The sequence below is a fragment of the Callorhinchus milii genome, unplaced genomic scaffold (assembly GCF_018977255.1).
Source record: "Callorhinchus milii isolate IMCB2004 unplaced genomic scaffold, IMCB_Cmil_1.0 Scaffold10, whole genome shotgun sequence".
Classification (NCBI taxonomy): Eukaryota; Metazoa; Chordata; class Chondrichthyes; order Chimaeriformes; family Callorhinchidae; genus Callorhinchus; species Callorhinchus milii.
In genome coordinates this window covers 5,134,953-5,149,099 of record NW_024704751.1, presented here as the reverse complement: position 1 = coordinate 5,149,099, position 14,147 = coordinate 5,134,953, and the positions used below count along the sequence as shown (strand labels likewise).

Below are 14,147 nucleotides of genomic sequence, written 5' to 3'. Positions count from 1 at the left end.
GATTGGAAACTGGGCGAAAATTGCTTACGAAACGAGTCTGGCAGAGAAAGAATTTCACCCTCTGGGAATGAAAGACATCACGTGGGGGGCAGGATAATAACACCTTGGGTTTTTTTTTTAAAAAAAGGAAAGGGTGGGAGGGAGAGGTTAGTCGTATATGGAAAGGAGCTCAGAGGACGACTCACCTGGAAGGTGATCTGATGGTCGAGAAAGAGCTTGTCATTGTAGTCAAGGGTTGGAAGGAGACAGACTGACTGACTGACTGACTGACTGACTGACTGACTGACTGGGAACCATGCCTAAGCTGCATAGTAAGACCCAGGTTAGGATCTTAGAAGAGGATTATTCTGGGGAAGATGATGAGGTATACGAGGATCTGGAGGATGAACACAAGGCTGAGGGCTACAGAACCGACTCCAAGTGCCCCAAAGGTAACAGGGACTCCAGTCCAGACCAGACCCAAGACACCAAGGGTAAGAAGCGCCCTAGACCCGTGAGATCCAAAGCTAGGAGGATTGCTGCTAACGTGAGAGAGAGGAAGAGGATCCTGGACTATAACCAGGCTTTCAACGCGCTGCGGTTGTCCCTGAAACACGACCTGAACGGCAAGAGGTTGTCCAAGATCGCCACCCTCAGGAGAGCCATCAACAAGATCTCCTCTCTATCTATGTTCCTGAGGTCGACCCCCACCCAGAACCCGAGGTGGGCTTGCTGCAACCACGCTGAGTGCCAGGGCTTAGCCGAGGGTCATCAGAATCTCCAAACTTACCAGATGCCAATAGAGACCTGCTGCCTGCCCCCAGAGGCTTCCCACGGACAGACTCACTCCCTCTCAGCCAGCCCAGTTCCACAGTACAGCAAGTGCCTGGCTGAGACACCCTTGTATTTCCAGCAAAGCTCCAGCCCAAAGGAGGAAGGCTTCGCACCCAGTGCCCATTACTACCCCAGCACCAGCTACCAGCTTGGAGTCAGGACAACTTGCCATCCCACCCGTATGGAGACATTTCTGGACTCCTCTCCCACACCTCTCTCCTGGCAATTCAATTGCTTCCCAGGGTCCAACTACCAGCAGACTCTCCCAATACACTGATCCCACTGTCGCTGGCCTTTATCACAAAGGTAGTTTCCAGCCCCAATTGTTTACTGGTGTTGACGTTTATCATTGATTGCAACCATTGCTCTCTCTCTCTCCCTCTCTCTCTCTCTCCCCCCCCCCTTCCACTCACCCCCAAAAAGGAAAATGACAACACGTTTTTAATACAACCTGTAATAGTCATTGCTTTTTTTCTCCTCAAGAAACCTCACTATTTTGCAGGAAAAAAAAAGTGGAAGTGCAGTTTTTAAATTAAGTTTTATTTTTATTTTGGGGGGGGTTATTTTTTTCATACGACTTTACTTTTCCAAGACACAATTTGTCTCTTCCTGACTCGCTTTAATTCACAGCTGTAACAAGCGACCTTTTCCTTTGTGAAAAAAGTACAGTCGAGAGAGGTAAAACTCACCCATATAATGCAATAGGTAAATGAGGATTGGATCTAAGTCCAGCATTTAAACCAGACTGTCTAATCCCCTCAATCTGCCCTGTATTCTCTGTAACATCCATCAATTGTAAAATCTCTTGCAATTCCATTTACAATCGGGAAAGTGTCAAATGTTGGCAATTTTCACTTGTTCAACATTTTCTTGTGTTATAAAAACTTAATATTTAAATGTTTGTCCTTTCAACAAAAGCAACGTCGACGAATGTGAAGAATAAAAACTGTTTTTGTTTTTTTTTAAAAAAGTGACCCAGTGATTCATTTAACAATTCTAGTCTCGATTTTCTCCAGACTATGTAATGTCTTACAAGAGCAGGAAAACGCAGTTGTAATAATAAATAAATAATGCGCGAGTTTACTGATTGTGCTTTTAACCAGTCTAAGCCGATGCTCCAATGCAGCGCTGAGGGGTGTGTTGCATTGTCGGAGATATCGTCGTTCGGATGAGACGTTAAACTGGGGTCCTGTTTGCCTGTTCAGGTGGATGTTAAAGATCCTATGGTACTATTCGAAACGAGAAGGGAGTTTCTCTATCCTGGTGTCCTGGCCAACAATTGCCCAAATAATATTGGTCACTCCCTCCATGGCTGTTTGTGGGACATTGCTGTGCGCAATCGTGCTGCCGTGTTTGCCTTCGAATACACGGTCACTCCATTTCATATTAATTCCTGTGAAGTGCTTTGAGACATCCTTCCGACGTGATAAGGCGCTACACCAAATGGAAGGATTATCACCGTGACCCAAAACATCTTGAAAGGCTTCACAGGATTTTCTGTAAAATGTGGTGACTGTGTGTTTGTATTGGATCAGGATCAAGATTCTTTCCAAGTCTGGTGCATCCTTCAACTGTCACACCTGAGACAGGTAAACAATGGTGTACACGTGAGCAATAATACAAGTTTGGCACCATTCTATCTTCTATTGAAATATGTCTAATTGATCAGTTGCCTCAGCAGTAAATGTAGACAGGCAGTTTAGTTTTCTTGAGATATTCTTAGAGCAACCACTCAAACTACTGGGGTCAAAGTCCTGACGTGGGGCTTGAACCCATGGATTCAGCAACGTGACTGGGTGCATTAGCTTGATGCCAACAGTGTAAAGAAGCTGAACTAACATTTCCTGGGTTGTTTTGATGATTCTACGTGTTTTTTGAGCAAATAGGATTAACAGGGGCACAATGAATTTTCAATCCAAATTAATCCAGATTTCTTAATAAGAGAATTTAGTAGTGTCAGTTTGGCTCGGTTGTCATTCTTGCTTTCAAGCGCTTTGAGATGCCTGACTCAGTTGCTAGCACTCTCACTTATGAGTCAGAAGGTTGCGGTTTCGAGCCTGACATTGGGATTTTGAGCTCATAGTCTGGGCTGACACATGAATGCAGTGCCGAATTGTCGGAGGTGCCATCCTCAGATATCATATTGAGGTCATGTCTACCCTAATAGGCGGACCGTAAAGATCTCAAGCCATAATCGAAAAGATTCTCTCTCCCGGTGTCCTGGACAACAATCCTCCATAAACTTGGTCATTCATTTCACGACTGTTTGTGGGACATCGCGGTGCGCAAATTGGTTATTGCGTTAGCCTACAAATACTCGGCCACTACACTGCAGAGTAAAAAAAAAGATAAGATGATGTATCAAAAGCACGGATTATTTCCTTTACAAAGAATGCAACAGAAAGCCTTTGATGGTGGATGGCAATCCCTTTTAAAATGAACTAATCAGCAGAACAAGACTTCTGCAGATCGCAAAGTCCTGTCGCTTAATGGTTAGAGCACTCACTTTGCAAGCGAGACACTTGGGTTCAATTCCAGGCAGGTCAGGGCGAAACCTTGGGCAAGTTTCCTTACTCCACACGCCTAATAATAATCCCTCCAAAAAAAAAAAAAAAAAATTGGTCATTTTCAATCCACGACTGTTTGTGGGGCACTGCTGTGCGCAATTGGCTGCTGCGTTTCGCCCACAAATATACAGTCAGTTAACTTTACAATCTATCCTGTGAAGCACTTTGAGACGTCGAGAAGACGTGTAAAGCGCTATATCAAATGCAAGGATTATTATTATTATAAGACTTCCACGCATTGTAATGCAAAATTTTAGGGTTAGGATGAAAGCACAAGGTCAAATCCTACTTCAGATCGAACTGTTTTGAGTTATAATAGTAGTCCTGAACTCACTGATCAGCATGCACACCCTTCCTCTCAGCATAAGGACTTGTTCATTCCCTGGGCAAATCAGCTTGTTTTCCAATGTGAGTTAAGTTCAATGTATTTTAAACAAGGGGGTCCTTATTAAATACCATCAGGTATCTCTAGAACACTTGGGAAATGCTGGATAATAAGTACAATGATAATGCTTGCATTTAATTTTGAGCCTTATCACATCATCGAGACATCTCGAAGAGCTTCACAGGCTTTTTTCACTGTGAATTGTTGTGTGTGCATTTTGCAGCGTTGCTCAATTGGAACATAAGACTAGACGATATGAGTTCATAGTCGCAAAGAAGGGCTTCAACCCACAACTGACTCATGGGCGATTGCTACCAACTAAGCCTGGCTGACTGACACCTGATGAGCCAAATAGGGAGTGTTGACAGACTCTTCTACCCACTGTGGGGTGGGGGGAAGAGGGAGAAATCATTGTACACTCAGATCAGAGGCAGGAAACCTGGCAGATTTTTCCTCCCTAGCCCAGGGGGATTGAAGTCGATTCGCTGCCTATGTGACCGAGTTTCACACGGTGTAGTGGCTTTAACAAAGACGTTCAATCTGATGTTTGTTGCCCATTAAGTGCCATATTGTTGCACAGTGTTTTATATAATAATAATATTAATAATAATCACTTGCATTTATATACCACTTTTCACGTAACAAAAAAAAATGTGGGACACTGCTGTGAGCAACTGGCTGCCACCAGAGTACACAGTCAACCCACTCCACAATATATCCTGTGAAGCGCTTTGAGACGTCTCAGTGACGTAATAAGGCACTACGTCAAACGCGAGGATTATTATTATTGTGAGATAAAGCTCTTCACAAAATATAATTGATTAGAAATTGAAGGGAATTGGCAACCGCAGCAAGGAGATGACTCGCGCTCTGAGTCAGAAGATAGTGAGTTCAAGTCCCACATTTCAATAGGGAACAGTCAATCAGAATTAAAAGTTTACAGACATGGTTGATGATATAATAACAATACCTGAGCATACCGAACGGAAATTGCAACACTGCTCTCATCTGATTTAAGCAGTAAATAATAAAGTGCCTTACATTGAAATACAGTGCCTATAATGTCTCAGCATTTATTCTTAACAATAATAATAATAATAATCTTTGTATTTGATGAAAACCCTGATCGCAACTATTGATTGAAGTGACATTTCTACATGTCCTGAGGAAAGCAAGGTTTTTATGTGTTCTTTGCCTTCTTTCTGTGATGTGTGAAGCACTTAGCATTTGGGAACATTGTGCAGCTTGTACAGTCATGTTGATAGCCTCCTCTGCACCCAGCAATGCATACTCACTTGGCATCATGCCACATGCACTAGGACAGCAGATAATAGTAACAATAATAATAATAATAATAAGCCTTGCATTTGATGAAATGCCCTCGAGACTCTGTCTGGCATGAAGGGCGCTAAATAAATACAAGTTGTTGTTGTCGCCTTATCACGTCTTCCAGACGTCTCAAAGCGTTTCACGGAATACGCTGTAGAATGAATCGACCTCATACTTTATATTTACAGGGTCACAATTCACCAAGTCCTGTTACCCCATGTTTTCTTTTAAACAGTGCACCGACGAGCAACTGAAACGTGTGGATGAATGATGATAATTGCATTTAAAAGTACTTAATTGTATTCAGTAGAAGTGTTTAATTGCATTTGGACATCCAGAGATCAGTATGTGTATATGTGTGTGTGTGTGTATATGTGAGCACCATAATTTCCATGGCAGATTGTAATCCATCACCATGTTCAATGCGACATCTCTCGAAACATGGATGGAGTGACGAGGAAGTAACTGGTATCAGACATTGTCACACTCACTCATCTGCAAACGAAAATAAAAATTCACTGTAAGGAAAAAAAACCTGGGAGAGGAGTGTGAGGGGGGGGAGGGGAGGAAGTAACAGGACTTTGTGAACACCCTGTACAAGCGTCAAACGAATTCCAACGATATAACTCACGATGACAACTAAAATTCATCCCTCACACATGAAAACAGTCATTTTGTCTTAATTGACAAATTACAGAAAGAGTGTTATAACACGAGGCACATATCCTGTTTAACATCATAGTCCGAGTGCACACACAATCCTTTTTTATGTCAAATTATTTATCTCGGGACGAAAAGAGGTCGATATCAGAAGTTAACACCATTAAAGGAATGTATCGAACAAAAGAGATAGATTAGTAGTATTCAGTTGGTCGGTTTGACTCAATTGGTAATACTTCTGCCTCTGAGTCATATTCTTGTGGGTTCATTTGTGATTTGGGGATGAACGAGGCACCCAATCTGCGCACGGGAATGTCCCACAAACAGCCACCAGGTGAATGACCAAGTTTAACTGGGATTTTGTTGGCCAGGACACACGGAGAAACTTTCTTCTCTTATCGAACACCTGCGGGATCTGTAACTCCACCTGACTGACAAGGCAGGTTTAAAGTCCCATCCGTAGGAAAGTATCTCCCTCCACTCTGTGTTGGAAGTGTCAGTCTGGACAATGAGCTCAAAGCCCTGATGTACGGTGTGAAGCATTGGGTAACCAATGGAGGAGCGAGCACCAACATGTTCTATAACTCTTAAGAGAAAAGTGGATAATTGTTTGGGGAGGAATAAGTTTGCAGGGCTATGGGGAGAGCGCGGGGGAGTGGGATTGATTTGGATAGTTCTTTTTAAAGAGCCTGCGCAGACACGGTGGGCCGAATGGCCTCCTTCTGGGCTGTATAATTCTATGATTATATAGTGGACTGATTCTGTCTGTCCTATATCGTAATTTCTATAACCCTGTTAAAAAACAAGGACGCAAAAAAAAATATGGACTCCCTTTAGAATGGAATAACATATTCCAGCAATCGGTAAGCATTTGCAGCAAACATTAAATAATAATAATAATAATAATAATAATAATTGCATTGGATAGAAAGCTTTATCATTCTGTCAAGAGGTCTGACAGGATATACTGTAAAGCGGAAAGCAATTGTATTTTGCGGGCGAAACAGGCAGCCAATTGTGCAAACTTGGCACCTTCTCGTTTTGCACACCGAGTTCATTTGAAAGATATTAAACACAGGATAAGATTGAGGGATGTTGATCCGGCTGCATAATGCCTTGTAAGTGGGCGAAATGGAAAGAGGGTGTCGTGCGTGTGAACCACCAGTAGATAGAGCTACTACCAACAATCCAAACAGGATTGCCACAGTATTGCACTGAAAAACGCTTCTGCTCTGAGCTGGCAGGGGTCATCTGTCTCTTGCCTTTGCAGCATTCCCAGGATTAATATGGATGAGTGACTGTTACTTTCTGCACCGCTCGGCACGCAGCAAAGGGTGCATTAAGCATCAACGCTCGCTGCCCATAAACAGCCCGAGATGCACTGTAATGCATCAAATATTTACTTCCCCTTTCATGAATAAGCAATCATCTAAAGAGCTGGGGAGAGAGAGCAGATTTTTTTAAAAAATAAAACAAGTTTTAGTTAAGCATCAGGCCCACAGTACACACAGTCAAAAAAAAAACTTTACAAGATATCCTGTGAAGCGCTTTGAGATGTGTCGACAACGTAATAAGGCTCCATATCAAAATACAAGGAATATTAATATTATTATTATTATTAGCCCCATCTCAAGACGTACCTCTTTGCTTTCGGTCGCCTTTCCCCTCACCCAGTCCCTTCGTCTCACCACACTTCAGATTAGATCGATGCCCAGCCAGCGGTGTCAAGCGCTTTGAGACGTCCTCCTGATGTGAAAGGTGCTCTGTAAATCTAAATCATATGCTATTGTATTTCTGAATCAACAACAGGGTTTCCGAACCTTTACAGGATTTACTGTAAAATGCAGTGACTGTGTATTTCAAGGCACACACAGTCCAATTTGCACACAGTAATGTCGCACAAACAGCCATGAAGTGAAGGACCAATTTTATGTTGAGTTCTGACGGGCGGAACTGCGGAATGTTGTGTTCCCGTTTCATAACCGAAAATGTAACCCATGTGGTCCAAATAATTCTTTTAATTAATGGTTAAAAATAACGATGTTCCCGTAACAATTTTATGTTTTAATCAGTGCCGTGTTAAAGTGTTCTCTTAACAAATCTGCAGGTGTAATAACAATTCCGCAGATTATATTTTATTATTCTTTTACGTGAGATAGTTGCTTCAAAGACGTAAGAAAGGAACGATTGTATATTGTCATCCTGCCTGTGGCAAATCGTTCAGCCCACGACATAGCATATCGGGTGCTGTCCACACACAGGAGCCGTATTTCACGTGACGCTATGAAGTGGTGAAGCAAATGTGTTTGTCTTCAGGGTTAAAATCCGTCAGATTTGGACCGTTCCATCAATTCATCAACTTTCACTGACTCCAGCAATTTCAGGAAGAAGGAAAGCTGCAGAAATTCCAGAAGGTCTGAAATCGTTTTAAAGGTAACGGGAGGAGAATAACAACTTAAGACAACCTTCGAGTAAAGCGCACAGCTCCACTGTCCACCATTAAAGATTCAACGTTGACTTTGTGATCCATTTACTCAAGCAAGAGGTTTCGGGTCTGAATCAAGACTTTTTTTTTTGCCTGTTGTTCGGGTCTTTTAATCAACTGACTCCATCAAAGAAGCAAGATTTGTACGACTTATGGACTCGTGGAGTCCTGTAGCTCAGTGGTTAGAGCACTCGCTTTGCAAGTGAGAGACCTGAGTTCAATTCCAGGCAGAGGGCGAAACCTTGGGCAAGTTTCCTTACTCCACACAGAGCCTAATAATAATCCCTCCAAAACCAAAAACAATAATAAATTGGTCATTTTCAATCTACGGCCGTTTGTGGGACATTGCTGTGCGCAATTGGCTGCCGCGTTCGCCCACAAATATACGGTCAGTTCACTTTACAGTGTGTTCTGTGAAACGCTTTGGGACGTCCTCCCGACGTGAAAAGCGCTATATCAAATGCAAGGATTATTATTATTATTATTAAGCAATTGTCAATTTATTTACTTTGATACGGACATGTGTCTGTACTATTTACCTCTCTGTCGTATTTGTGATAATTGAACTAACAAACTTTGCATTATTATTATTAAATAAAGACATTTTCAAAGCATGAGTTGCTGAGTGGTCTTTGGTTCCTCTGTTCTCAGGTCCTTTATTAAAAATGGGCTGAATAGAATAAGGTTTTTTTTAATTCTGTTTCTTGCCCTGAACCCAACAGGAAGGAACTCCCTCCTCTACGGGAATTCCCTTTGAAGGAGGACAACCTGCCGTGGTTTTCTCTCTCTCTCTCTCAATACTGTTACGTTGGTGAAACTACGGCAGTCAGTGACCATGTGATTTGATTACACGAAATACAGGGTTGTCTCAAAGCGCTTTGCACGGCTGACTGGGAGCCTGAGCTGGTGTGTGGGGGTGGGGGAGTAATGGCGGTGAGGGGCACATAACAGACAGTTACATCAATGTGCATAATGATCTGTAACAAAACAATCTAAGAGGAGACTTGTGTGTGTATCGAGTTTACCCCTTGAGGCAGGTATCTCTTGTATTAGCCCGAGATCACTAGCATCGTCTGGCTTTTCCTGTGTAAGTGGTCCAGCTTTTGGCGCAGTGTAAAGTCAATCAATGATTCCTCTCCTCTCTTCTCTCCTCCTAAAGGCAGTGAGTCATGCTGCAGCCTGGCCACGCAGCTGGCAGCTCTCCAGCTTCTCCTCCAAACAGGGAAAATCAGTCACAGCGAGAGGTGGCAGGAATGCAGCGCGGAAAGCCCACTTCATCCTCATCCTATCTTCACCCAGTGTCTACTCAGCTTGTGTGTGGTGTGTGTGTGTAGGTCTTTGTAAGTGTGTCTATGTGTATGAATGTGTGTGTGTGTGTGTATTTGTGTGTGTATGTATGTATGCATGTATCTATATATGCATGTGCATATATATGTATGTATATATGTACATACGTATGTATGTGTGAATATAAGTATGTATGCATATGTGTGTGTGTGCGTGTGTGTGTAAATATGTACAAATGTCTGTATTTGTGTCTGTGTATATATATGTGTGCCTGTATGTACGTGTGTGTGTCTGTGTATATATGTTTATATGTATGTACGTCCATGTGTGTGTGTGTGTATGTGTGTGTATGCATGCATACCTGTGCATCTGTGCCTATATTTAATGGAGGTGCACTTTCAAGTATGAGTTCCTGAATATTGATTCAACCTTAGCTCAATTTCATTTTCTCATGCACGGGGGATATGGAGACTAATTCCAACCCCCTCTCCCACCCCAAAGCAGTTCAGTTGGCGAGCTCAACACACAGATCAAATCTACCAGGACATTCCTGGTCTGTAAGGCTAAGTGTCACCGGTAATTATTGTACCTCCTGAGCTACTGGAGGAACGTACGGGTCTTTCTGAAACGGTTGCGGGACTTCGCAGAGTGCAAACGGGCTGCCGTGTTTGCCTGCAAAATACACAGGCACTACGCTTCGCAGAAACCATGTGAAGCGCTTGGAGATGGTCTCGATGTTATAGGTGCCTGTACCGATTGCAAGAATTATTAATACAGTAACAAAGGGGACGCTGGACATTTCTGCAATGCAGCAGGATCATTTTGCAAGGGATAAAGTAGAGTTTAGCGGGTGTGGATGAAGCTTGGGTCGATGTCGGTGGGATTAATCTGAACAATCCAATTACTTTATAAAAATTACATTTAAAAGCCTGTGCCGTAGCTGAGTGGGAGCAGTATGCTCGACAGCGACTGGCTAAAGAACGAGGGATAAACTTCAGAATTGGTTCGGAGACAAAATTGGGGCAATTTCACCCTGTTTGCATTGGTCAAATGAATTGGATTTTTGATTTCCCTTCTGTCTACTTCAGGTAAGGGTAGTTAAGTCCTGGAAGTAAACAATCCAAATTTTTTTTTTTAGCTAGACATCAAGATCAATTTGCATTTATACAGCGATTTCACGTTGGGAGGGTATCTCAAAGCACTTTGCAGAGCTGACTGGGAGCCAGAGCTTAGGGGGAAGGAATTGGGGATGAGGGAAGGGAGAAGGCGAGTGGTCGAAACCTGCAAAGAGATACAAGTGACTACATGTGACAAATGCCCACTAACAGACATGTGTCATATCTATACCAATAACAACAACAAGAACAACAACTACTTGCATTTATATAGCGCCCCTTCATGCAGGGTAGGGTCCCAGAGAGTATACCAGTGGAATTGAAATGCACCGCGAGCATATTTTTCCCAAGAGACTTCAAACTCCGGTTTTATTACACAAATAGCAGGGGATTGGCATTCTGAGCAGCGTCTCTCCGACCCTGTCACAGCGAGGCAGATCCAATCTATTATTATAGTGCGGGAGGCCTGTGCGTGCCAGCATTACAATGCAATTTAATCACTAAGTATTGCAAACTCTTCACAGCGTTCCAAACCCGAGTACATTCTCCGTTATGCGACATTGTCGGAGCCACACGGCTGTAAGCAATGACTGATAGCAATCACTTAGATGCAAGTTGTTGCCGTGGTTGTATTTAAAAGTTCAGGTTCAGATCTTTGAAACTGTACCTCTCAAACGTGTTCTCCATCGATTGATTAACGGATTAGGTCAGAGATGAAAGATTAGAAGGATTTCTCCTTAGTGGTGAGAGATGGAAACAAAAATAAGAGAAATATGGGCAAGCCTCACACTTCAAAACAGCGCTGGGCATTATTGGACGTCCGTCCTTTAGATGAGATGTTAAAGCAAGTTCCCTGTCTGTGGCTGTTCAGGTGGACGTTAAAAGACTCTGCGGCACTACTCGATACAGAGAAGGGTGTACTGGCCAACAATCTCCCAAACAAAATAGGTTCATTCCCTCACAGGCTGTTTGTGAGACATCGCCGTGCGCGAATTGGCGGCTTACAAATGCAGTCACGACACTTCACTGTAAAATCCCGTGAAGCTCTTGAAACGCGTTGTCAAAGCGTAACAGCAAAGCGTCATATTAAATTTCTTTTGGAATTTCCAGAAGCTGCAATGAACGACATAGTCATAATCCTCGCATTTCGATACAGCGCCTTATCACGTCTTCGAGACGTCTCATAGCTCTTCACAGAATATACTGTGAAGCGAATGCACTGCGAAAGGCGACAACTTGCAATTATATAGTGTCGTTCACCCCGAAGGGACTGAGGCTGCTTTGTGTAGCACTTGGTTTGTTGGACGGCACAGACATTTTACCTGGTGCGTTGGCCACATCTAGTGACGGAAATTGCACACTGCACTGGAAAAAACATTCTATCAGCTCACTGGCACTGAGATGTTTCTCTTCACAGAGAGAAATTACAGGTTCGATTTTCCTGCTTCTTTTTTTTTCAGTCGGGGAATTTCATCCACAAAATAAACAGTCAATTACACTTTAAGGTTTATCCTTCGAGGTGCTTTGAGACGTCTCGGAGACGTGATAAGGCGCTATATCAAATGCCACGATATTATCACATTATTTATTTTAAATTGCCTTCAGCCTTTCTGCTCCCACTCTCTGGAACTCCATCCCGGAGCCCCTCTGCCTCTCCCCCTCATCTTCCCACCCCAGCCCCCTTACCCTCCATCTCTCTTGGTTCCATCCCCCAGTGCAAACCCTTCACTGTCCAGCGCCTTGGGTCGTCCTCCCGATTCGAAATGCCATATAAATCCAAATTGTTGTTGTCCCTACACTTGGCGTAAAGATAAGTTTAATTTGTATCGGAGTGCGGGAGGGTGGAGATTGAGGTTGGGGTTGGGAGTGGGGGAGCCTGGGATTGATACCCTTCCTCCAAATTGGAACTGATTTGAGTAACAGGAACCAAGAGCACGAAATCCATTTAAGTCAACGGACACCGCAGAATGATGAAGCATGTTCCATGTTATATTATTAAACGCTTTGCTGCTCCGGTTCATTACAGACCCAGTATAAATCCACACAAGGTTCACAGACCACCTCCCATCTCTCTCACTCCGTTTCCTTCAAGTGGGGGGAGGAGCCGTGGAGGGTTGGGGAAGAGACGGGAGGGAGGGTGGGCGGGGGGGTGAAGGGTTCCAGGCTCAGCTCCAAGACTAAGCTATCCTTGACGAGAATAATTGGCTTGCAAGCACAGTGCACACGTCAGGCGGAGTTATGAAATTAGACACAGTCAGTAGGGAACCACCAGAAGAAATGAGAGAACATCGCCTGTTAAAGCACTCAAGTTATCTGACGCAGCCTCTGAAATAATACAAAGCGATTTTCTCCCCCTATGTTGCTGCATTAAGCCGTGTGATTTTCAGGAAGTTTTGGCTTGCGAGCCGGAAATTCCCGCTGATAACAAATAAATAATCATACCCAGGGGAAACTTAATCGAGGACTTTAAAATGACGAGGAGTTTTTGATGGACTCAATGGGGATGGGGGGGTGGGGGTGGTGAAATCATTTCCAATGGACAGTTGACAAGAAAGCACCAATTTAAGATAGTTATCCAATGAATCAGAGGAGAAATTTAGAGGTAATTTTTTACGCAGAGTTGCTAAGATGTGGAATGTCCTGTCGGGAGGGATGGGCAAAGCAGGATTCATATTAGCTTTCAAGATGAAATAAGATTTTTATTTGCCCAGCCGAGTGTCTGACACATGCGGAAGCCCATCACCGTTGCTTAAGAGTCTCCAAACCAGACTGAGATTTCCACGCAACCCACCTACACACATGGAAATCCCGGAGATAGGTTGTTGGAACGGAATGTGCACTCTCTCCCTGCCAGGACTCCTCCTACTCACCTAATTCCACAACGTATTAGGCGTAGGTTGGCAAGAACCATGGCTTGGGGACCCCAGAGTGTGCGTTGGAGTAACTGCTGGAGTCCGACCAGCTGAAGCCGCGCAGCTTTCCATCGATAGCGCTGTCTGTCGAAAAGATATCTAAAATGGAGTCATTTGCATGGGGCGGGCGGGGGGGGGATGTAGGTACATGGCACAGAATTGATCGCTCTTTCAAAGAGATTGGTATCTATCATGGATACAATGGGCTGAATGGTCTTCTGTGTTGTAAACTTCCGTGGTTTTGACATTATAGGCACTGCACACAACGCACTCAGGCACAAGATACACTTTACCGGGCACTTTGTTGGACAATAAAGATCCCCTGTGAGTAGATTAACTGCCACATTCACCTACAGACTAGTCGCTAAAGTCATCTCCATTTCACAGTATATCCTGTGAAGTGCATTGAACCACCTCGAAGACCACGACAACAATAACTAGCGCTTATAATATTAATCCTTGCATTTATCACGTCTGCGAGAGGTCTCAAAGCGCTTCGCGGAATAAGCCGTAAAGTTAATTAACTGTAAATATTGTGGGCCAAACACTCAGCAGCCTTCACGCGAGGCAGGGTCTCGACGACGCTACAAGGCG

The 14,147-nt window shown here is 43.6% G+C and overlaps 1 protein-coding gene across 1 annotated transcript; it reads left to right on the top strand.

Moving 5' to 3' along the window:
* The first annotated feature begins 266 nt into the window (after positions 1–266).
* Positions 267–1,258, top strand: LOC103183366 (class A basic helix-loop-helix protein 9). The gene has a single exon (XM_042338913.1). The coding sequence runs from the start codon at positions 296–298 to the stop codon at positions 1,088–1,090; it is 795 nt and encodes a 264-aa protein (XP_042194847.1). The 5' UTR covers positions 267–295; the 3' UTR covers positions 1,091–1,258.
* Positions 1,259–14,147: the final 12,889 nt, after the last annotated feature.

Excerpts from the sequence above, each read along its gene's own strand:
- LOC103183366 (XM_042338913.1), top strand. The coding sequence starts at position 296 with ATGCCTAAGCTGCATAGTAAGACCCAGGTTAGGATCTTAGAAGAGGAT.